General features: G+C 43.7%; 1 protein-coding gene across 10 annotated transcripts in view; it reads left to right on the top strand.

Moving 5' to 3' along the window:
* LOC130295729 (putative N-acetylated-alpha-linked acidic dipeptidase) overlaps window positions 1–21,349 on the top strand; it is a 115,703-nt gene extending 94,354 nt beyond the window's left edge. For 7 of the 10 annotated variants that reach the window (XM_056546779.1, XM_056546777.1, XM_056546782.1 and 4 more), the window contains 3 exons: window positions 338–419; window positions 6,533–6,625; window positions 20,911–21,348. In XM_056546779.1, the coding sequence (XP_056402754.1) occupies window positions 338–419; window positions 6,533–6,625; window positions 20,911–21,127 (392 nt within the window). In that variant the 3' untranslated portion in view covers window positions 21,128–21,348. Of the gene's footprint in view, window positions 1–337; window positions 420–6,532; window positions 6,636–19,818; window positions 19,896–20,910 lie in introns of all 10 variants that reach the window. The other 3 variants (XR_008848974.1, XM_056546775.1, XM_056546784.1) reach the window with 3 other exon arrangements.
* The last annotated feature ends 983 nt before the right edge of the window (window positions 21,350–22,332 follow it).

Below are 22,332 nucleotides of genomic sequence, written 5' to 3' on the forward strand. Positions count from 1 at the left end.
GTCTTTTTTATTGTAGGCAAAGTTGGGGTATAACTGTAGGAAATCATTAAATTGATAACAGGAAAATTCCACGAATAGGGCTTCCAGTTTTCCAAATGTTCTGCTGATCGAGCACACAAATAATACTACGTCATTGGTGCATATATTGGGCTAATATCTCTGGAAACTGACTCTCTGTGTTTTGGAAGTGTATGTAGGGGTAACAACTAACTGTTTGAGAATTCTGATCATCTGGTATCTTGTCACCACTTCATGCACACAAATAATTACATATAGTTTTCTAAATAATATATGTCAGATACCAGTGCGTTACAAGCTCTGAATCTTTCATTTCCAGGTTCAGTTGAGGAGGCAGTGGGTGAATTTCTTCAAGCAGCTAAGGTCTTGCAATCACGTGCAGAGAAAGTCAATAGAGAAAAGTAAGTAGAAGTTAAGTATAGATGGATTCCTTAAATCATAGAAAATTGAAAGAGAACAAATGGTAAGTGCGGCCGTAATATTTTATTCCCCATTACCGATACAATTGTCCAGGACTCCACATAGACTTCTCTTCCAAAAAAGATTCAAAGTCTTAAAATTTCATTCAATTTTTTTTTACTTTACCATTAGAGATGAGTGAACTTTTGAAAAATTTAATTCAGCCGATTTGTCGAGCTCTCCAAAAAAATTTGTTTCGGGTCGAATTTATTTGCGGTGAATCTATATTAAAAACAGCTATTTCTGGCCTACAAAGAGTCTCGATAGGGGTGTAGAACACTTTGCTTTGTTCTAACACGCATATGGAGTGTGCTGGGGTAGTGAAATAATACTGTTATTCAGTATAACATGCAGATTACAGGCATCGCTATTAGAATCACTTCCGCAGAGAGGCACAATGACAGAGCCTGGAGGTGGCATCAGTATAAGGAGACCATATTGTGGCTGAATGGCACAGCCTGGAGTTGGCTGAAGCATGAGGATACCATATAGTGGCTGAATGGCAAAGCCTGGAGGTTGCTCAGGCATGAGGAGACCATATAGTGGCTGAATGAGACAGCCTGGTGGTGGCGGCAGCAGCAGCATCAGGAATCCTGAAAGTGACCAGGTGATAGAGTGGTGCGGTGGGTGGCAATACCAGTACCCGGTGACGAAGGTGGGTGAAAAAAGGTCTGATGTGGAGAAATGTTTGTAACTGGGGAGCAGCGCCTTAAATATGTTTGGCACTATCCATATTTGTGAAGTGTTGGTATGGCCCCATGGTCAATCTACTCTCATGCATCAGGCATTGGTGGGTGGAAATCCTGGCTGATCCATGCCTGATTCATCTTCACAAAGGACAGTCTCTCCACATTTTTCATGGATAGAAGAGTTCTCCATGGGGTGACTATGGCCCCCCTGCCGCACTAAACACCGGCTCTGATGGCACACTACTGGCCGGGCAGGACAGCTTTTCCAGGGCAAACTCTGCTAGTTGCGGCCACAAAGTTTGGCTGCCCAGAAGTCCAGCAGAACTTCAAGGTGTGTTGGCCTGGACATGTCAAGGTATGCCACCACCTGCTGGTTCAGGTCCTGCTCAAGGTCTACCTGCTGATGATGAGTTGCTTCACTATGCGGGTGAAGAAAGGTACTCAACAGTGACTGTAGACTCGGGCTGCTGCTGATGGGGCTGATACTGTTCCTGCCACCCCACCCCTCCCCAGCAGACATGGCAGTGGAAAGTGAGTGTAGGGGGCCCCCTGATTCAGACCTGCGAGAGGATGGACAATGGCGGTAATAGGCATCAGCCAACTGACTACATAGGATGCCTCTGTAGTAGGTCAGTTTGTCCCCCCTCTCAGTGGGTGTAAAAAAAGCCCCTATTTTGTGGCTGTAGCGAGGGTCCAATAAGGTGGAGATTCAGAAGCCATCTCGTTGCTGAATGGGGACACCTCGGCTGTCACTACACAAGAAAGTGAGCATGCATCGTGCAATTTGTGCAAGTGACTCGGAGGGACTCCCTGCCTCCATGTCCACTGTATACTGCCACGGTGTGTCTGGGTCCTCTGTCTCACCTTCCTCATAACCCTCTAGCTCCTCTGGCTGCTCCAGCTCCTCCTCTCCTTTCAGATTACTAGAAAAAACACCCATTTGGTGAAACCTAAACTCTGCTCCACTGTGCCCCTCCTCCTCCTCCTCCAGGTCAGCCCCCACAGGGCTCATGTGGCCGTGAGACGTCTCCAGTGCCCTGACCAGCCATCATTTCCAACACGTGTTGTAAGAAATGAAGCAGTGGAATGACGTTGTTCATCCCATAATCCTGGCAACTTACTAATAATGTGGCTTCCTCAAAGGGCCTGAGCAAACAGCAGGTGTCACGTATGAGCTGCCACTGGTTCACAATGAAGTTACACAGGGGAGTACCCCTATCTGCTTGGATCATCAAGAAATCGGTGATGACTTTTCTCTGTTCATACAGTCGGTCCAACATATGGAGGGTGGAATTCCAACGCGTGGCAACGTCACAAATCAGACTATGTTGTGGTATACCGTTCTGAAGCTGCAGCTCAAGGAGGGTGTGCTTTGCGGTGTACGAGTGGCTGAAGTGCATGCAAAGTTTCCTTCCCTTTTTAGAATGTCTTTGGGGGTGGGGGAACACTTCAGGAACCGCTTAACAAACAGATTGAACACGTGTGCCATGCAGGGCGCATTGCTCAGCCTTCCCAGTCGCAGCGCATGCAAGATGTTCTTCTCGTTGTCAGTCACCATGGTTCCCATTTCCTGTTTTCGTGGAGTAAGCCATGCTCCGGTTTCTTTACGAATGACTTTTAGCAGTTCCTCCCCGTGTCACTCAGTTCGCCAAGGCAAACCATGTGCAGAACAGCGTGACACTGCCGTGCCCTGCACACATGGTATGCTGAAGGGCCACTGAGACTTGTCTGGGCAGTGGAGGATGAGGAGGCAGAGTTGCACACTGTCACAGGACCAAAGGCCTGAGAGCATGGAAGAGGAAGTGGCGTGACCTGTCCAAGTTGCTGTTGTGGCTGTGCTGGAACTACATTCACCCAGTGAGCCGTAAGGGACATGTCTTGTCCCTGACCATAGTTACAGCTCCAGATGTATGTGCTGCTGTGCACTTTGGTACACACCGACAGGCTCAAGAACTGGCCCACCTTCTCTTCCACAAAATTGTGTAGGGCTGGTACTGCCTTCTCTGCAAAGAAATGACAGCTTGGCACTCTCCACCTCTGCTTGGCAAAAACCATCAGTTCTCTGAAAGGTGCAGAGTCCACCACTTGAAAAGGGAGGGACTGCAGAACCAGCAACTTAGGCAGGAGCACATTCAGCTTCTGCACCATTGGATGAGTGGGCACATACTGTTGTCTCTTGGACATGGCTTTGCCGATGGATTGTTGGCAGAATGGCTGACTAAAAGTAGGAGGTGCAGGAGCATCTGGAGTGACAGAAGGAGGGAATGACACACAGCTCCCTAGGCCCTTGAAAGATTAACAGGTACAAAATAGAACACCACTTAGATGTAGGTATGTGGTATGCACTTATGAGGGCAGAAAAATGCGCTAGTGGCTGGCTGCTGATAGGCTGAATCCTGCATGCGATTCAGGGTCATCCCACCTACCTGCCTTTCCTTCCCAGCGTTCCTTGCCCCATGTACTGACAAGTGGTTTCGCCATTTTAGATGCCCTGGAGCCTGGACTGCAGTAAATGGAGTTTAATGAAGCGATTTGCGCGATAGAATTGCTACGATATTTGCATTCATTGCGAATCGAATTCTTCATGAAATTCATAATGAATTTGGGTTCGTCAGCTTCGATTCGCTCATCTCTATTTACCATCTCTATGTATGTTCACAAAAGTAAGAGAAAGAAAAGATGAAGTATGACCAGGAGCATAATAAGTAACCAAGGGGCCCCATAGAAAATGTTTGAATAGGGCCACTCTCCACTAAGGCCACTGCAGCAGCAAATTTAGAATATGGAATGAGTAATGATTTTGGTCACTCTGATACATGGGGATAATATTCTATGTGACTTCACAGTATAGGAATTCTGCTGTCAGGAATACTGCTTACAGTGATATTACAATACAAGGATGTTCCAGTACATGTATAATGCACACAGTACAAGGATAATGCGCACGCTGATGTCCCATAGTGAAATAATATACGCAATAATGTCACAGCATAAGGTTTATGTACACAGTTATATCACAATATAGGAATAATGCTCAGTGTTTTTACAGTACAACTGTGTTTCTCAAGATTTTTTCTGAGCAGGATACCCCTCTGAAAAAGCTTTTCACCAGGAGACGAAAAATAGCCAAAAAGCAGCATTGCACAATACCTATAGCTGTTGACTATGTAGATCACAGTGCTGCTTTATGCAGAGACTTACGGTGCGTTCACGGCCATCTGTCCCCGTTCTTTTTCTCCACGTTTAGGTTCTGTTGTTGCTGCTGTAAACGAATTACAAACAGTTGTTAAATAATCCATTGATGTCAATGGGATTTTTTTTACAATCCTTTCACATCCGTTTGCACCCGTCTGTGATCATTTCCGGGTTTTTTTTTTAAGGGAGAAAAGACTGTGCATGCAGTATTTTTTCTCCTGTCAAAAAAAACAAAAAAAAATTATTTATTTTTTTGTGGTTTAACTGAACAATAATGGATCCAAACGGATAACATCTGTTTGCATCAGTTATTGTCCATTTTTTTTAAAGTCGGTTAAAATTTTTGATGGGAGAAGAAGAATGGGACAAGACGGGTCTAGACGGCCGTGTGAATGCAGCCTTACAGGTGACGCCGTCTCGGATCATAGTCGTTCACTTTCCTTTTTGCATATCCATCGGGTCCAGGCAATCATGATGATTTCTTCAAAAATTCATTGCTGCAGAACCTGCCAAACAAACATATTAGACTCCAAAATTTTCCAGCATCCTCATCCCCTTTTCCCCACATATAGGGTCCAAAACAGTAATAACTCCATATGGTACCATGCATTGTAAAGTGGTAAGTGGGTTGGTGGGAAGGTGCAGGCCAGTTGGATTGGAGTAAGCTGGGTAGATCCCCCACTACTGGTTGATAGGTAGTTTTTCTCATTAAGTATTTGCTTTTGTATATACGTGAACCCAGTATGTGGTTTTGCTTAGTAAGCTGGCACCCACAGTAGGTAGGTTTCTCCAGAATGCTTGTGTCCCCCTGTAGGTAGTTTCCCCAGTATGTAAAAAGTAGGTGGTTTTCCCACTCTAGGTAGGAGCCCCTGCAGATAGTCCCCCCACCCCATTCATATATAGTATTCTCCACGTTGGTAGGACTCACCAGTAGGAAATTTGAATGTAGAATCCCCCCCAGCTAGGACTGCCCCTTGTAGGTAGGAAGTCCTTGTTGGAAACTTGTCCCCAGTAGGACCTTCATGCACAAAGCTTGTCCTAGGTAGAACCCCCTTGTGGGAAGTTTTGTCACATGTAGGTAAGACCCTGTTGTAGAAATTTTGGTTGGAAGGTAGGCTGGTATTTTGGTAGGTAGGTAGGCGGGAAACTAATAGAAAATTCAAATGCCATTTTTCCACCTAAATATTGCGGCTTTCTGGTTCGGAGTCACTGCAGTACGTGCTGTTAAAAGCACATCAATCCATATTATAATGACATATCCTCCACATGAATGATTTAAATAAAATGCGTCCAAAATCAAATGTACAGATAAAAATTTTCCTAAAGGAATAACTTATAAAACACATAACCCCTTTACGCTCTGCTTATCAAAAAATTGCAGGCACAGAACAATTTCCACTTCATAGAATCATAACATTTTCTTACACTAAGGAACATAAGAAAATGTCAAGGCTGTTAGTGAATGTTACTTTCTCCCCAATTCCTTACTCCAGGGAGCGATTTCCCTTTCGGGAAGCATTCTCCAACCAAAATTAGATTAACCTTTGTTTTCAGTGTGTCTTCATCCTTTATGATGGCCGACATCCTCATTTTTAAACAGATGTTATATGCACTTTGGTAGGACAGTGTGTCAACATCATTGTTACTGAACCCTTTACCAATTTTACTGCATTTTTACAAAAATGTATTAAAATTGTGACTAAATACTGAATATCAACAATGAGTAGCATGTCTGCTGGGATCCATGCACTGTCACAGCCTATATATGAAGTAGACATGCTGCTTGTCCTATAGTTAAAGGACATCTGCAGTGTTAATACACTTATCCCCTATCCACAGGATAGGGGATAAGAGTTTGATCGCGGGGGCCCAAACGCTGGGACCCCACGCGATCTCCTGCATGGGGCCCCGAATCTGCGGTACAGGAAGCGTGCCGGCCGCAGCATGACACCAAGGGCGACACACCTCCTCCATGTAGTTCTATGGGAGAGGTGGGGATGCAAAAAAAGTTTCAACTGAACAAACATGGTACCAACAAAAACTAGAGATCTTGGCTCAAAAAGAAAAAAAGAAAGAGCCCTCAAACAGCCTTGTCTTACCCTAGATACCCTGGAGTGCAAATAATAAAAAAAAAATGTATGTAATCGTTTTCTCCTGTTGTTCCACTTTAGTCCACTAGAGGTGAGAGAGATTAACGATCAACTGATGCAACTTGAGAGATCCTTCATCGATCCTCTTGGAGTAGCTGGCAACTTACAATATAGGTAACGTAAAGTGAGTCTTCATGGAAAAGTTAATAAAATCTTAAATATAAAATATTTATTTTTAGGGAAGGGTCACAAGGGGCGCAACCGCAGTGTATTTCACAATGCGGATGCGGTGATTGCAGTCGGATTGAGTATGGAGAGCTAAATCCTGGCTGCAGTCGGGTAGCTCTGTGTGTCCGCTCGTAGCAGGGAATTTCCACAGTCGGAAATCTGCCACTTTGAGCACAGAGCTACCCCATCAAAGCAGAAGCTCGCTCTGCAGACCTTCTATGACTGCCGTCGGCGCAGCCGCAGTGTGAAATACACTGCAGATGTGCCCCTTTGTGACCCTGCCCTAAATCAGAACTACCCAATTTATGTGATAGATAGTGATACTATTTAATGTTAAATAGGAGAACAAGACAACTGGCAAGCTGTAAGTACAATACGCTATTAAGGCTGTCTGATCGAATGGGCAGACTGTGAACTCAGAAAAAATTCCATGAAAAAATTCTGAATCCCCAGCTGCTGTTTTTTTTTAAATGGTGGTCGGATATAGGTAACAAGAAGAGGAGGAGCGGGGTGGTGTTCGAGGCAAAATCATCACGTTACTGCACCCTTAATTCCAAGCCAGGGGATCAAATCCTACCGTGTTTCCCCGAAAATAAACCCTCCCCCGAAAGTAAGCCCTACCAGGATTATGGGGTAGGCAAGCAATAAGCCCTAACCCGAAAATAAGACCTAGTCCAGGGGTAATCTGCTGATCCGGACCGCGGCCGCCAGTAATGCCCGCAGACCCCACATGGCCACCACAGTAATGCCCGCAGACTCCACACACCTCCCCCCCCCCCCCCCCCCGGCCGCCACAGTAATGTCCGCAGACCCGACACCGCACCTGACCACCACAGTGCGGTAATGCCGCAGATTCCACATCCCCCCGGCCATCCCAGTAATGCCCGCAGACCCCACAGCCCCCCCACAGCCAAAGGCTGTCCGGGCATGCTGGAAGTGGTAGTTTTGCAACAGCTGGAGGACATTGGTTGGGGAAACACTGCTGTAGGGTACGGTAGGAGTGTGGAGGACGACAGGGGAAGGGGAGGATGGGGGGCTGAAGGAGTATGAGGGGCTGCAGGAGTGTGGAGGATGCCCCCTATCCTCCACACTTCTGCAGCCCCCCATCCTCCACACTCCTGCAGCCCCCCATCCTCCACTCCTGCAGCCCCCCATCCTCCACACTCCTGCAGCCCCCCATACCGTAAATAAATAAGCCCTACCCTGAAAATAAGCCCTAGTGTGTTTTTTGTGACTAAAATTAATATAAGACCCGGTCTTATTTTCGGAGAAACACGGTATAGAATTTACAGGAAGTCTGACATTTCAGGCTTCCTATTACACCTATGCGGCTGCACATCCATGATAAGCTGCTGCTGAGCAGTCAGGTTTCTTCTAAATTTCAGAAAGCCTGACATTTTCAAAGAAACAGATACACCCCTTTGCAGCCCAGCCTCAACAAACAGAATCGCCAGCCTGGCTGGGTCCCTTCTAGTTAGCCTAGGAAGACGGACATTTTATCAGGCTTCTAGGCTCACAAGTGTGCATCACAGCTGTGCTATTTAACCTTTGGGCGGATGTCGCAAGTGCCACGGACCAGCTGCAGGAAAGCCTGGCAACACTGGTGCATGGAGACAGCCAGTAGGAGGAGAGCAGGATGCGACATGCTGTGTCAAGCATCAGCCAAGCCTAGGCCAGAAAGTATATACAATTATTATTAATTTTTTATGTAGAACATTAATGTATTTATGCAAAACAAAACTCTATTAAACCTTTGGTTAAACAGTCACCCTACTTTGTATCACTTTCTACTATTAGTGTAAAATAATTTTCCATATATGGAATTTGCTACAGATTAAGTGTCAGAAGCTCTGCCAAAAAATGTGTCATCATGAATCTGGAATATCATGAAATTTTATGACGAACTTAATTTTTTTAAAAGATGAAAAAATCTAAAATCATTTTCTCACTTGGAGGTCAGGAGACTCTTATAGAAGTAAAGTTTAATATACAGTGGTCCCTCAAGTTACAATATTAATCGGTTCCAGAACGACCATTGTATGTTGAAACCATTGTATGTTGAGACCATAACTCTATCGAAACCTGGTAATTGGTTCTGAAGCCCCAAAATATCATCCAAAAATAGGAAAAAGTGAGAATTAAAGAAAAATAAGTAGATAACTAATAGAGATAAAGCAAATCCTTACATATAAAAGTAAGAAAGATCTGCTGGGAGCTGTAAATCACTGTCTATTTCAGTGTTTCCCAACCAGGGTGCCTCCAGCTGTTGCAAAACTACAACTCCCAGCATGCCCGGACAGCCAAAGGCTGTCCGGGCATGCTGGGAGTTGTAATTTTGCAACAGCTGGAGGCAACCTCTTTGGGAAACACTGGTCTATGTAGAGGACAGAAGCTTCTTCAGGGTCCTGTAAAGAACACTCAATGTCCTGAAAAAAGGAAAATGGAGCCGCCCTCACCTGATGTCCAAAGAAGAAGCTAACCCTGGCACAGGTAAAGAGTACAGAACATGTAATACCTCCCTGTACTGTAGGGGGCACTACCAGACACCAGTCAGTGCATGCACTTTAGGAACACAGGGGCTTTACCAGTGAAATATCCATTCTGATTGGTCGGTTCTTCCAGCCATTGACACGTTTCGCAGATTCCATAGCATTGTATGTTGAGTCTGGTTTCAAGTTACAATGGTCCAGAAAAGACCATTGTATGTTGAAACTATTGTATGTTGAGGCCATTGTAAGTTGAAGGATCACTGTATACTGTGTATAACCATAGAATCATTTACTATATACAGTATATAACCCCAGAATAATTTATATGCACGGTATATAAGTCCAAGTCAAGGGTAGAAAGAACAGGTCTTTGATGGAGGAGCAGCTAATGTTTGTACAGTTACCAAAGATACAATATAATTGAGCCGTTTACTTTAGTAGTACTAATATAAAAGGGACAACGTGTTTTGGCAATACTTACACCTTCCTCAGGCCCATATAAAAGCATGGTGATCCGATCAAAAATTGCATCCCTTCCCAATAGTTGAGCGTGTGTGGATTTCTGTGGAGGAGACCCCCATTATTCTCCTTTATGTTGGTATCTGTCTCTGTGGTATCTGTACAAAAGACAAAAAAACAGCAGCACCTCCTTTAAAGAACAGTTATTTCTAACCGTTGACTTGTGATCTGAAACACTACATGTCAGTGAGTAGATAGGGTCAGGAGTGCAGCAGCTATCCAATCTCTAGTAGAGTCATGTCTGTCTAGACTAGCCTGATCACCACTAAACAGAGTGCGGCTCTCCTCTCACCCTAGGTAGGAATCACTGTAATGTACACATGCTTCTCAAACACTGGATGCATCACACTGTTGTTGACACTTGCCCATTTCAGCAGTCCCTCATAAATACATCTTTGTTTTGTGTCGATCTCTCAGCAGTCCAATATATAACCTGCGTTTCAACAGATTCCTTTATGTCCTGCAGAAACATCTCTCCATTCAGCACAGCATTCAGTTACTTCCTTTGGTACAGTGGGGCAAAAAAGTATTTAGTCAGCCACCAATTGTGCAAGATCTCCACAAGACCTGTAATTTTCATCATAGGTACACCTCAACTATGCGAGACAGAATGAGAAAAAAAAATACGTAAAATCCCATGGTCTGATTTTTAAAGAATTTATTTGCAAATTATGGTGGAAAATAAGTATTTGGTCAATAACAAAAGTTCATCTCAATACTTTGTTATATACCCTTTGTTGGCAATGACCGAGGTCAAACGTTTTCTGTAAGTCTTCCCAAGGTTTTCACACACTGTTTCTGGTATTTTGGTATTACATTCCATCATGCAGATCTCCTCTAGAGCAGTGATGTTTTGGGGCTGTCACTGGGCAACACAGACTTTCAACTCCTTCCAAAGGTTTTCTATGGGGTTGAGATCTGGAGACTGGCTAGGCCACTCAAGGACCTTGAAAAGCTCAAGCTCCTTACAAAGCCACTCCTTCATTGACCGAGCGGTGTGTTTAGGATAGTCATGCTGAAAGATCCAGCCATGTTTCATCTTCAATGCCCTTGCTGATGGAAGGTGGTTTTCACTCAAAATCTCATGATACATGGCCCCATTCATTCTTTCCTTCACACGGATCAGTCATCCTGGTGCCTTAGCAGAAAAGCAGCCCCAAAGCATGATGCTTCCACCCCCATGCTTCACAGTAGGTATGGTGTTCTTTGGATGCAACTCAGCATTCTTTCTCCTCCAATCAAGACGAGTTGAGTTTTTACCAAAAAGTTCTACTTTGGTTACATCTGCCCATATGACATCCTCCTAATATTCTTCTGGATCATCCAAATGCTCTCTAGCAAACATCAGATGGGCCCGGACATGCACTGGCTTAAGCACGTCTGGCACTGTATGATTTGAGTCCCTGGGGGCGTAGTGTGTTATTGATGGAAGTCTTCGTTACTTTGGCCCCAGCTCTCAGCAGGTCATTTACTAGGTCCCCCAGTGTGGTTCTGGGATTTTTTCTCACCGTTCTTGTGATCATTTTGACACCACGGGGTGAGATTTTGCGTGGAGTACCATATGGAGGGAGATTATCAGTGGTCTTGTATGTCTTCCATTTTCTAATAATTGCTCCCACAGTTGATTTCTTCACACCAAGCTGCTTGCCTATTGCAGATTCAGTCTTCCCAGCTTGGTGCAGGTTCACAATTTTGTTTCTGGTGTCCTTCGACAGCTCTTTGGTCTTGGCCATAGTGGAGTTTGGATTGTGACTGTTTGAGGTTGTGGACAGGTGTCTTTTATACTGATTAGTTCAAAAAGGTGCCATTAATACATGTAACGAGTAGAGGACAGAGGAGACTTTTAACCCCTTAAGGACCGAGCCATTTTATACCTTAAGGACCGGAGCGTTTTTTGCAATTCTGACCACTGTCACTTTAAACATTAATAACTCTGGGATGCTTTTAGTTATCATTCTGATTCCGAGATTGTTTTTTCGTGACATATTCAACTTTAACTTAGTGGTAAAATTTTATGGTAACTTGCATCCTTTCTTGGTGAAAAATCCCAAAATTTGATGAAAAAAATGAAAATTTAGCATTTTTCTAACTTTGAAGCTCTCTGCTTGTAAGGAAAATGGATATTCAAAATATATATTTTTTGGGTTCACATATACAATATGTCTACTTTATGTTTGCATCATAAAATTTATGAGTTTTTACTTTTGGAAGACACCAGAGGGCTTCAAAGTTCAGCAGCAATTTTGAAATTTTTCACAAAATTTTCAAACTCACTATTTTTCAGGGACCAGTTCAGTTTTGAAGTGGATTTGAAGGGTCTTCATATTAGAAATACCCCATAAAAGACCCCATTATAAAAACTACACCCCCTAAAGTATTCAAAAAAACATTCAGTAAGTGTATTAACCCTTTAGGTGTTTCACAGGAATAGTAGCAAAGTGAAGGAGAAAATTCAAAATCTTCATTTTTTACACTCGCATGTTCTTGTAGACCCAATTTTTGAATTTTTGCAAGGGATAAAAAGGAGAAAATTTTTACTTGTATTTGAAACCCAATTTCTCTCGAGTAAGCACATACCTCATATGTCTATGTTAATTGTTCGGCGGGCGCAGTAGAGGGCTCAGAAGGGAAGGAGCGACAAATGGTTTTTGGGGGGCATGCCGCATTTAGGAAGCCCCTATGGTGCCAGGACAGCAAAAAAAAAACACATGGCATACCATTTTGGAAACTAGACCCCTCAGGGAACGTAACAAGGGGTAAAGTGAACCTTAATACCCTACAGGTGATTCACGACTTTTGCATATGTAAAAAAAATATATATTTTTTTTACCTAAAATGCTTGGTTTCCCAAAAATTTTACATTTTTAAAAAGGGTAATAGCAGAAAATACCCCCCAAAATTTGAAGCCCAATTTCTCCCGATACAGAAAACACCTTGCATGGGGGTGAAAAGTTCTCTGCTGGCGCACTACAGGTCTCAGAAGAGAAGGAGTCACATTTGGCTTTTTGAAAGCAAATTTTGCTCTGGGGGCATGCCGCATTTAGGAAGCCCCTATGGTGCCAGAACAGCAAAAAAAAAACACATGGCATACCATTTTGGAAACTAGACCCCTCGGGGAACGTAACAAGGGGTAACGTGAACCTTAATGCCCTACAGGTGTTTCACAACTTTTGCATATGTAAAAAAAAAAAAAAATTTTTACCTAAAATGCTTGTTTTCCCAAAATGTTTACATTTTTAAAAAGGGTAATAGCGGAAAATACCCCCCAAAATTTGAAGCCCAATTTCTCCCGATTCAGAAAACACCCCATATGGGTGTGAAAAGTGCTCTGCTGGCGCACTACAGGTCTCAGAAGAGAAGGAGTAACATTTGGCTTTTTGAAAGCAAATTTTGCTCTGGGGGCATGCCGCATTTAGGAAGCCCCTATGGTGCCAGAACAGCAAAAAAAAAAACACATGGCATACCATTTTGGAAACTAGACCCCTCGGGGAACGTAACATGGGGTAATGTGAACCTTAATACCCTACAGGTGTTTCACGACTTTTGCATATGTAAAAAAATATATATTTTTTTTACCTAAAATGCTTGGTTTCCCAAAATTTTTACAATTTTAAAAAGGGTAATAGCAGAAAATACCCCCCAAAATTTGAAGCCCAATTTCTCCCGATTCAGAAAACACCCCATATGGGTGTGAAAAGTGCTCTGCTGGCGCACTACAGGTCTCAGAAGAGAAGGAGTCACATTTGGCTTTTTGAAAGCGAATTTTGCTCTGGGGGCATGCCGCATTTAGGAAGCCCCTATGGTGCCAGGACAGCAAAAAAAAAACACATGGCATACCATTTTGGAAACTAGACCCCTCGGGGAACGTAACAAGGGGTAATTTGAACCTTAATACCCTACAGGTGTTTCACGACTTTTGCATATGTAAAAAAAATATATTTTTTTTACCTAAAATGCTTGTTTTCCCAAAAATTTTACATTTTTTAAAAGGGTAATAGCAGAAAATACCCACCAAAATTTGAAGCCCAATTTCTCCCGAGTACGGCGATACCCCATATGTGACCCTAAACTGTTGCCTTGAAATACGACAGGGCTCCAAAGTGAGAGCGCCATGCGCATTTGAGGCCCAAATTAGGGACTTGCATAGGGGTGGACATAGGGGTATTCTACGCCAGTGATTCCCAAACAGGGTGCCTCCAGCATGCCTGGACAGTCAACGGCTATCTGGCAATACTGGGAGTAGTTGTTTTGCAACAGCTGGAGGCTCCGTTTTGGAAACAGTGGCGTACCAGACGTTTTTCATTTTTATTGGGGAGGGGGTTGTATAGGGGTATGTGTATATGTAGTGTTTTTTTACTTTTTATTTTATTTTGTGTTAGTGTAGTGTAGTGTTTTTAGGGTACAGTCGCACGGGCGGGGGTTCACAGTTTCTCGCTGGCAGTTTGAGCTACGGCAGAAAATTTGACGCAGCTCAAACTTGCAGCCGGATACTTACTGTAATCCTCCGCCCATGTGAGTGTACCCTGTACGTTCACATTGGGGGGGGGGGGGGGGAACATCCAGCTGTTGCAAAACTACAACTTCCAGCATGTACGGTCTATCAGTGCATGCTGGGAGTTGTAGTTTTGCAACCGCTGGAGGCTCCGTTTTGGAAACAGTGGCGTACCAGACGTTTTTCATTTTTATTGGGGAGGGGGGCTGTGTAGGGGTATGTGTATATGTAGTGTTTTTTACTTTTTATTTTATTGTGTGTTAGTGTAGTGTAGTGTTTTTAGGGTACAGTCACACGGGCGGGGGGTTCACAGTAGTTTCTCGCTGGCAGTTTGAGCTGCGGCAGAAATTTTGCCGCACCTCAAACTTGCAGCCGGATACTTACTGTAATCCTCCGCCCATGTGAGTGTACCCTGTACATTCACATTGGGGGGGGGGGGGGGGGGGGAACATCCAGCTGTTGCAAAACTACAACTCCCAGCATGTACAATCTATCAGTGCATGCTGGGAGTTGTAGTTTTGCAACAGCTGGAGGCACACTGGTTGTGAAACACCGAGTTTGGTAACAAACTCAGTGTTTTGCAACCAGTGTGCCTTCAGCTGTTGCAAAAGCTACAACCCCCAGCATGTACGGACAGCGGAAGGGCATGCTGGGTGTTGTAGTTATGCAACAGCTGAAGGCATACTACTTTGGCTGGGGATGCTGGGGATTGTAGTTATGAAACAGCTGGAGACACACTGGTTTGCTACTTAACTCAGTGTGCCTTCAGCTGTTGCAAAACTACAACTCTCAGCAGTCACCGACAGCCAACAGGCATGCTGGGAGTTGTAGTTATGCAACCACCAGATGCACCACTACAACTCCCAGCATGCACTTTAGCTGATTGTGCAAGCTGGGAGTTGTAGTTACACAACAGCTGAAGGTACACTTTTCCATAGAAAGAATGTGCCTCCAGCTGTTGCAAAACTACAAGTCCCAGCATGCCCATAAGGGCATGCTGGGAGTTGTGGTGGTCTGCCTCCTGCTGTTGCATAACTACAGCTCCCAGCATGCCCTTTTTGCATGCTGGGAGCTTTTGCTAAGCAACAGCAGGAGGCTGTCACTCACCTCCAACGATCCAGCCGCACAGGTCAGTCCCTCGTCGTCTCCGCCGCCGCCGCTGCTCCTGGGGCCCCGATCCCAACAGGGGCGCCGGGGATCGGGGTCCCCAGCACCCGGGGTGCACGTCCCGCACCCGCTCACGTCCTCCGGAAGAGGGGCGGAGCGGGTTGCGGGAGTGACACCCGCAGCAGGCGCCCTGATTGGTCGGCCGGTAATCCGGCCGACGAATCAGGGCGATCGTGAGTTGGCACCAGTGCCACCTCACCCCTGCAGGCTCTGGCTGTTCGGGGACGTCTCTGACCGTGTCACTGGAGACCCGATTGACCCGGAATCCGCCGCAGATCGCTGGACTGAATTGTCCAGCGATCTGCGGCCATCGCCGACATGGGGGGTCATAATGACCCCCCTGGGCGATATGCCCCGATGCCTGCTGAACGATTTCAGCAGGCATCGGGGACCGGCTCCGCTCCAGATGGTTGCGGGGGGCCGGTAAAACACATGACGTTCTCATACGTCATGTGTCCTTAAGGACTCGGAAATGGAGACGTATGAGAACGTCATGTGTCCTTAAGGGGTTAAAGAAGTTACCGGTCTGTGAGAGCCAGAAATCTTGCTTGTTTGTAGGTGACCAAATACTTATTTTCCACCATAATTTGCAAATAAATTCTTTAAAAATCAGACAATGTGATTTTATGGATTTTTTTTCTTATTAGGTCTCTCATAGTTGAGGTATACCTATGATGAAAATTACAGCCTATCATCTTTTTAAGTAGGAGAACTTGCACAATTGGTGGCTGACTAAATACTTTTTTGCCCCACTGTTTATCTCCCTAATGTTGTATTGTAGGGGTAAGTAACCACATGAGATGAGAGAGAAGGCTGGTGTGGCAGCGATCAATCATTTAGGTGACCAATGTTTCTCATGTACATAATATTTATTGTGGTGAATTACTATATGTATAATTTGGCTCCCCTGCTTGATGGGAGATACAGCCTTTATACATTTAAATTGTTTCATCAGATAGTGTCTGCTGGCTTCTGCACATTGGCACATGCATCACATGGCTCCCCTGGTTGGAGGGAGATAGAGAAGTGATACATGAAGATCACTATGCCAGAGTCTCATGATTTGAGTAATCTCTATCCTGGTCACATAAACGGTGACAGACTGCTCGCATAATGTACAGGACTTAATGTATGGCCGTCACGCCCCCTCCCATAGACATGAATGGAGGGGGCAAGGCGGAGGCGTGGTATGAACTCACGACCCCCGCCGTGGGAACCCAGCATTCTACTGTTTAGAATGCCAGATGCTGCATGGAGATCGGCTCCAACTGCTGGACCCCTGCGATCAGACATCTTATCCCCTGTCCTTTGAATAGGGGATAATATGTCTAGGGGCGAAGTACCCCTTTATGGGCTTAAAGTCTTTCCTCCTAATAGGAACTGGGAATTCTTTTTCTTTCCAATTTTGCATATGGCTTCAGATGTCACCAGATTTTGGTACAGTTGATGTCAACAAATAGTTGGTCTAAACTTAGACTAGACTAAACAGCCTGTACCACTCTGATAAATCTGGTGCATTCTTAGACTGTCTAGTCTAAGTTCATAGTATAAATGAACACTATCCTAGACCACTAGGAAAGCAGATATTATCTACTACGGCCAGATAAGGAGTATACACCACAAAAATGCATCCATTACCTCCTCCACTACCCTAGACCACCAAACCTGGTTTTGTTAGAATTCCAACACTGTATTATTAGTCCTGGTGGTCTGTGGAATTGTACGTGTATATAATCTCTATACAAGAAGTAGATCAGAACTTTTGAAAGTGACAGGCCTGGCTTTGTGTCTACCAGATTTTGAAGACTATTTATGACATCTCCCAGCCTTGTAAAAATAGCTATCTTGCTAAGCAAAGCTGTAATTTTAATAGCTCCCCGGGCTTTTATGTGAGCCAGATAACAGACAACTGCATTGTACTTTTTTTGTGCGTTTTATAATGCATTCATTTTCATTCTATTTTTATATAGCGGTGTTTCTTTCAGGCTTGGCAAACAAGAAACATCATTAGTATCCCCAGCAATTGTGTGGCAGTGGCACACCAGTCTATTCTAACTACACCATAGAGAATAATACAGTACCGAGGGCAAATGTATCATTTGTATGTGTCACTATGATTGTATCCAATTGTACTCCCTGAAAGCAATATCCTGAAAAACAGACAGGAACAAAGGGGAACTTTCAGCATAAAAACACAAAATGTTTATAGGATTGTAAAATAGGGATTCTGCTTATCGGCAAACAGTATATATAGATATATATATATATATATATATATATATATATATATATATATATAGTATATTGTACAAATAGACCAATATATTATATACTAAGTTATGGAGCGTCTTTGTATAACCTTGTTGCAAATTCTGAACTATTGGAACAAAAATGTTGCATACAAAAAAAAAAAAAAAAAAAAAAAAAAAAAGCACCCTTTCCAAAACTACTATCCTAGCCCTCAAATCCACCTTTAGTACCGTGGTCTCCAACCTGCAGACCTCCAGATGTTGCAAAACTACAATTCCCAGCATGCCCGGACAGCCAACGGCTGTCCGGGCATCCTGGGAGTTGTAGTTTTGCAACATCTGGAGGTCCGCAGGTTGGAGACCACTGCTCTAGTATTTATCTCAGGTATTGTGTCAACTTCATGAGCAGCTAAGATTTAGGAGTATATGATTTAAAGGGGATGTCCTGGAATAGGAAAATATGGCTGCTTGCTTCCAAAAAATAGCACCAGATCTGACCATAGGCACCAACAAGTATGAGCACCACAAATAAATATACTGAAAGTTTGGGTGCAACAACCTTGCAACTACAGTTTATAATCATAAAAAGAAAAAGATTGCAATGAAAAAAAGTGCTCAATTGCAAATGTACATAAAATGTATAAAAATGAAATGGCCTTTATTAGAAATACATCAAGCAAAAACACACCACATCACATGGATATAACAAGTACCGTATATGCTATCGCACCCTCCTAGAAACCATTAAAACTGAATAGGGATAAATGTAATAAACCTGTAATTAAAGGAGGAGAACTCCAGAATTTAAAAATTGGCCCCCATACTGCCGGCAGTAAAAAAAAAAATATATACCTTCCTTCGCTCCTCCGGGGCCTCCGGTAAGCGGCTCGGGTCTCCGCCGCGATCCTCTTCCTGGTTGCTGGTGGTCGGCGAGTCATACTGCGCTCAGCCAATCACCGGCTGCAGTGAAGTCCCGACTCGGCTGGTGATAGGCCGAGCGGCAGTGTGACGTTTTCGGCCCCGGCAGCAGGTGCCGATGTAGTGAAGAATTTTGTGTCTTGAAGCATCCTCACATTGCCGCTCAGCCTATCGCCGGCCGAGTCGGGACTTCACTGCGGCCGGTGATTGGCTGAGCGCAGTATGACTCGCCGACCACCGGCAACCAGGAAGAGGATCGTGGCGGAGACCGGAGCCGGTTACCGAAGGCCCCGGGGGAGCGAAGGAAGGTATGTACCTCTTTATTTATTTTCTGCCGGCAGTATGGAGGACAATTTTTATATTCTGGAGTTCTCCTTTAATACACAAATAATAGTTTGTGCATCAGTTCAATATCAACACACAGTTTAAATACTAGGCAGGTTATAAAGTATAAATAGTAACAATAATAACTGCTACTTAAATGCCAGGTAGTATGAGCAAAAAAGCTAACTAAATATCCTGTATAACACAGATATACAAACAATTACACATATCAATTACTCAAGATCGATCCAAAATAAAAGCTCAGTCACCAAACCACACTAAAGGCAGCCCAAAGTCTAGGAGGAAGGAGGCCCCACGTGTTATGTCCCATAGTGGGACTTCCTCAAAGGTAAAGAAGGTCTCTCTCTTTTTAAAATGAAATTGCAACTCAACCCGATTCCCTGGTGCTAAGCTGCAATATCAGACAATCATGAACTGTTAGGCTAGGTTTCCACTTGTGTTTTTTTCTGGCAGTTTTGGAAAAACTACCACTGCAGTTTTTGATCCAAAGTCAGAAGTGGATCCATAAGGGAGGAGAAGTGTAAGTTCTTCCTTTATATTTCCTATTCCTTTTGAATACACTTCTGGCTTTGGCTCAAAAACTGCAGTGGTAGTATTCCAAAAACTGGCAGAAAAAAAAACAAGTGGAAACCTAGCCTTATGGAACAATTTTTTTTAGATAACCAGCCATGTTTTTTTTCTGAAAAGCCCCTTCTATTATAGCCACTACCATATTTTCTACCAAATTATCGCATTTTTCCTTAAAGGAAAAAAAAAAGTTCTCCATTGCAACTTCAGCACGGATTTACTGCAGTTGTGTACCGTCTCTTTAAATCCTAAAGGCATGACCTCTCACTTTTTGTTCTCGGCAGCTATTAATGACACAGTTTTAATTATTCCTAATAACAATACTAGGATGTGTCTAGGTCTACATGTATCTGCGATATGTAGCACGCAATGTGTGACTTTCCACATTTCCAGCTTTTTTAGGTGTGACTCATGATAGATAGGAAGGAAGAATCCGCTCTGCTTCATACAGTGTTCCCACAGAATCCAGTGTATGTTTTACTTTGTGTTTTGCCCTTATGAATAAGAGTTATATGAATTTAGCAAATGTTAAAGAAACCATAAAGTTCATAAAGGTTCAAAAATAGTCCATTAACCCCTATATCCCTACTGTGTTGATCCAGAAGGCGGCAAAAAACCCTTATGAGGCTGATGCCAATTGCCCCATACCATGGAGAAAAATGCCTTCCAGACTCCAAATATGGCATCAGAATAAATCTTTAAATCTCTGGATCAGGTTCTGTCCTTATAAATCTAGTATCCATAACCTGTAATGTTATTAATCTCCAGAAACACTTCCAGGTCTCTTTTGATCTCTTGTACTGAGTTCACAATGCCCACATCCTCTGGCAGAGAGTTCCACAGTCTCACTGCTCTTACAGTAAAGAACCCCGGTCTGTGCTGGTGTAGAAACCTTCTTTCCTCTAGCTGTAGAGGATGCCCCCTTGTTATAGATACAGTCCTGGGTATAAATGGATCATGGGAGAGATATCTGTACTGTCCCCTGATATATTTATACATAGTTATTAGGTCCTCCCATTCCCCGTTTTACTCTGGTTGCCAGTCTTTGAATCCTCTCCAGCTCCACTATATCTTTCTTGTACACTGGTGCCCAGTACTGTACACAGTATTCTATGTGTGGTCTGACTAGTGATTTGTACAGTGGTAGAATTATTTCCTTGTCGTGAGCATCTATGCCCCTATTGATGCACCCCATGATTTTATTTGCCTTGGCAGCAGCTGCCTGACACTGGTCACTGGGCCCGATATCAGGTACTATCACTATCTGTCCCTTTCATATAGAACTAACAAGAAAAGTAAAACAACATTCTGCTTAAATATATATTATAAAATGTATTGCAAATCATATTGGTTATTCCCTACAGTTACAGCTTAACAAGGTATATATAATACAGCAATGTTCATTGTATAGCTTAACCCTGTATGTAACTCTCCTTTGTCAGTTTATCCTACCTCCGGTGACAGATTTTTTTCTCCTCTCCCCAGGCATGTGATTTATGCCCCTAACCAGCACAATCTGTATGCCGCCTCCAGTTTTCCAGGGTTGGCCTCTGCAACGTTTGATATTGAACACGATCCAAACCAGGAAAGACGCTGGCAACAAGTTAAAAAGGAAATTTCAATAATTGCTCACACTATAGCCTCTGCTGCTAGCACCATTCAGGACCCCAGAAATATAGGTGGAGGCAGCACCAAGAACTAAAGTCAGATCCTTTACATATCAAGAATCATCTAATGAACCAAAGTCTCTTGTAATGACTTGTGATTTCTTTGCAGAATATAAGTGATTTATGTTTTGCCTGGTGTTTTGCTGTTGCAACGTACACAGTTAACTGGAATAAGGTTTGGGGGTTTACGTTTTGGACTAAAGTTAATAAATTAAGGTCATTCCCCAATGCTTTTTTTTATGGATTCTAAAAGTGAAATTTTAAAGGGGCACAACATTATTAAAGGGGTTATCAAGCTTTATAAAATTGAAGGCCTATATTCAGGATAGGTCATCATCAATACCTCATTGGCAGTCTGACTCGCAACACCCCTGCCGATAAGTTGTATGAAGAGGCCTAGGCGCATATAGGACTGCTACAGCCTTTTCATGGATTACCTGCAACACCATACCGAAGGTAGGCTACCCAAAGCTCGATAACCCTCCTTTAAAAGGAAAACTGTCAGCTTGCTGGCCCCACACTAACCATCGGTACTGCCTGGTAGTGCGGGGGACGCTGATCAGTTTGATGCCTACCATGGCCGGATCCGCCACGCCGTTTGCCTGTTATCTTCTTTCTTCTTGATTTGCAAATTAGCTGCTAACTGGCAAGGGCGGGGTTACTGCCTTCATCTGGCACTGTGACGTAAGCACCGCCCGGCTTATGAATATTCATGTTCCCCTCATCATCTCCCTCTCCTCCCCGCTGATTTCAGGACTCCACTGCGTATGTGCTGGCTTCCTGTCTACACCCGGAAGCTGCTTCAGCGCAGCTTCATTCCAGCGGAGCTGAGCTTCAGTAAGGGTGTAGGCAGGTTCATGCCTGCCTTCATTTAATAATCTGTCATTATATAGCCCATAAATAAAACAAAATACTGTATAGTATTGTACATTGTACGCTGGAATGAAGCGGGCAAACGGTGCGGCAGATCCGGGCATGGTAAGCATGAAACTGATCAGTGTCCCCCACATTACGAGGCAGTACCGCTGGTTAGCGCGGGGGGAGCAAGCTGACAGCTTTCCTTTAAGGTACATGCTCTTAGGATTTTAGTCCTAAGTTTAGACCTTTCTTCTAATAGTTATGACAGACTACCTTACAACTGAGGCCACAAGGTGGCAATTGGTCATGGTAAAACTTTTTTTTTTTTTTTTTAAGATTTATGAGAGGATATTCCCAAATAGGCTTTAAAACTTTATTTTTT

The sequence above is a fragment of the Hyla sarda genome, chromosome 11, assembly GCF_029499605.1.
Source record: "Hyla sarda isolate aHylSar1 chromosome 11, aHylSar1.hap1, whole genome shotgun sequence".
In the NCBI taxonomy this organism is placed as follows: domain Eukaryota; kingdom Metazoa; phylum Chordata; class Amphibia; order Anura; family Hylidae; genus Hyla; species Hyla sarda.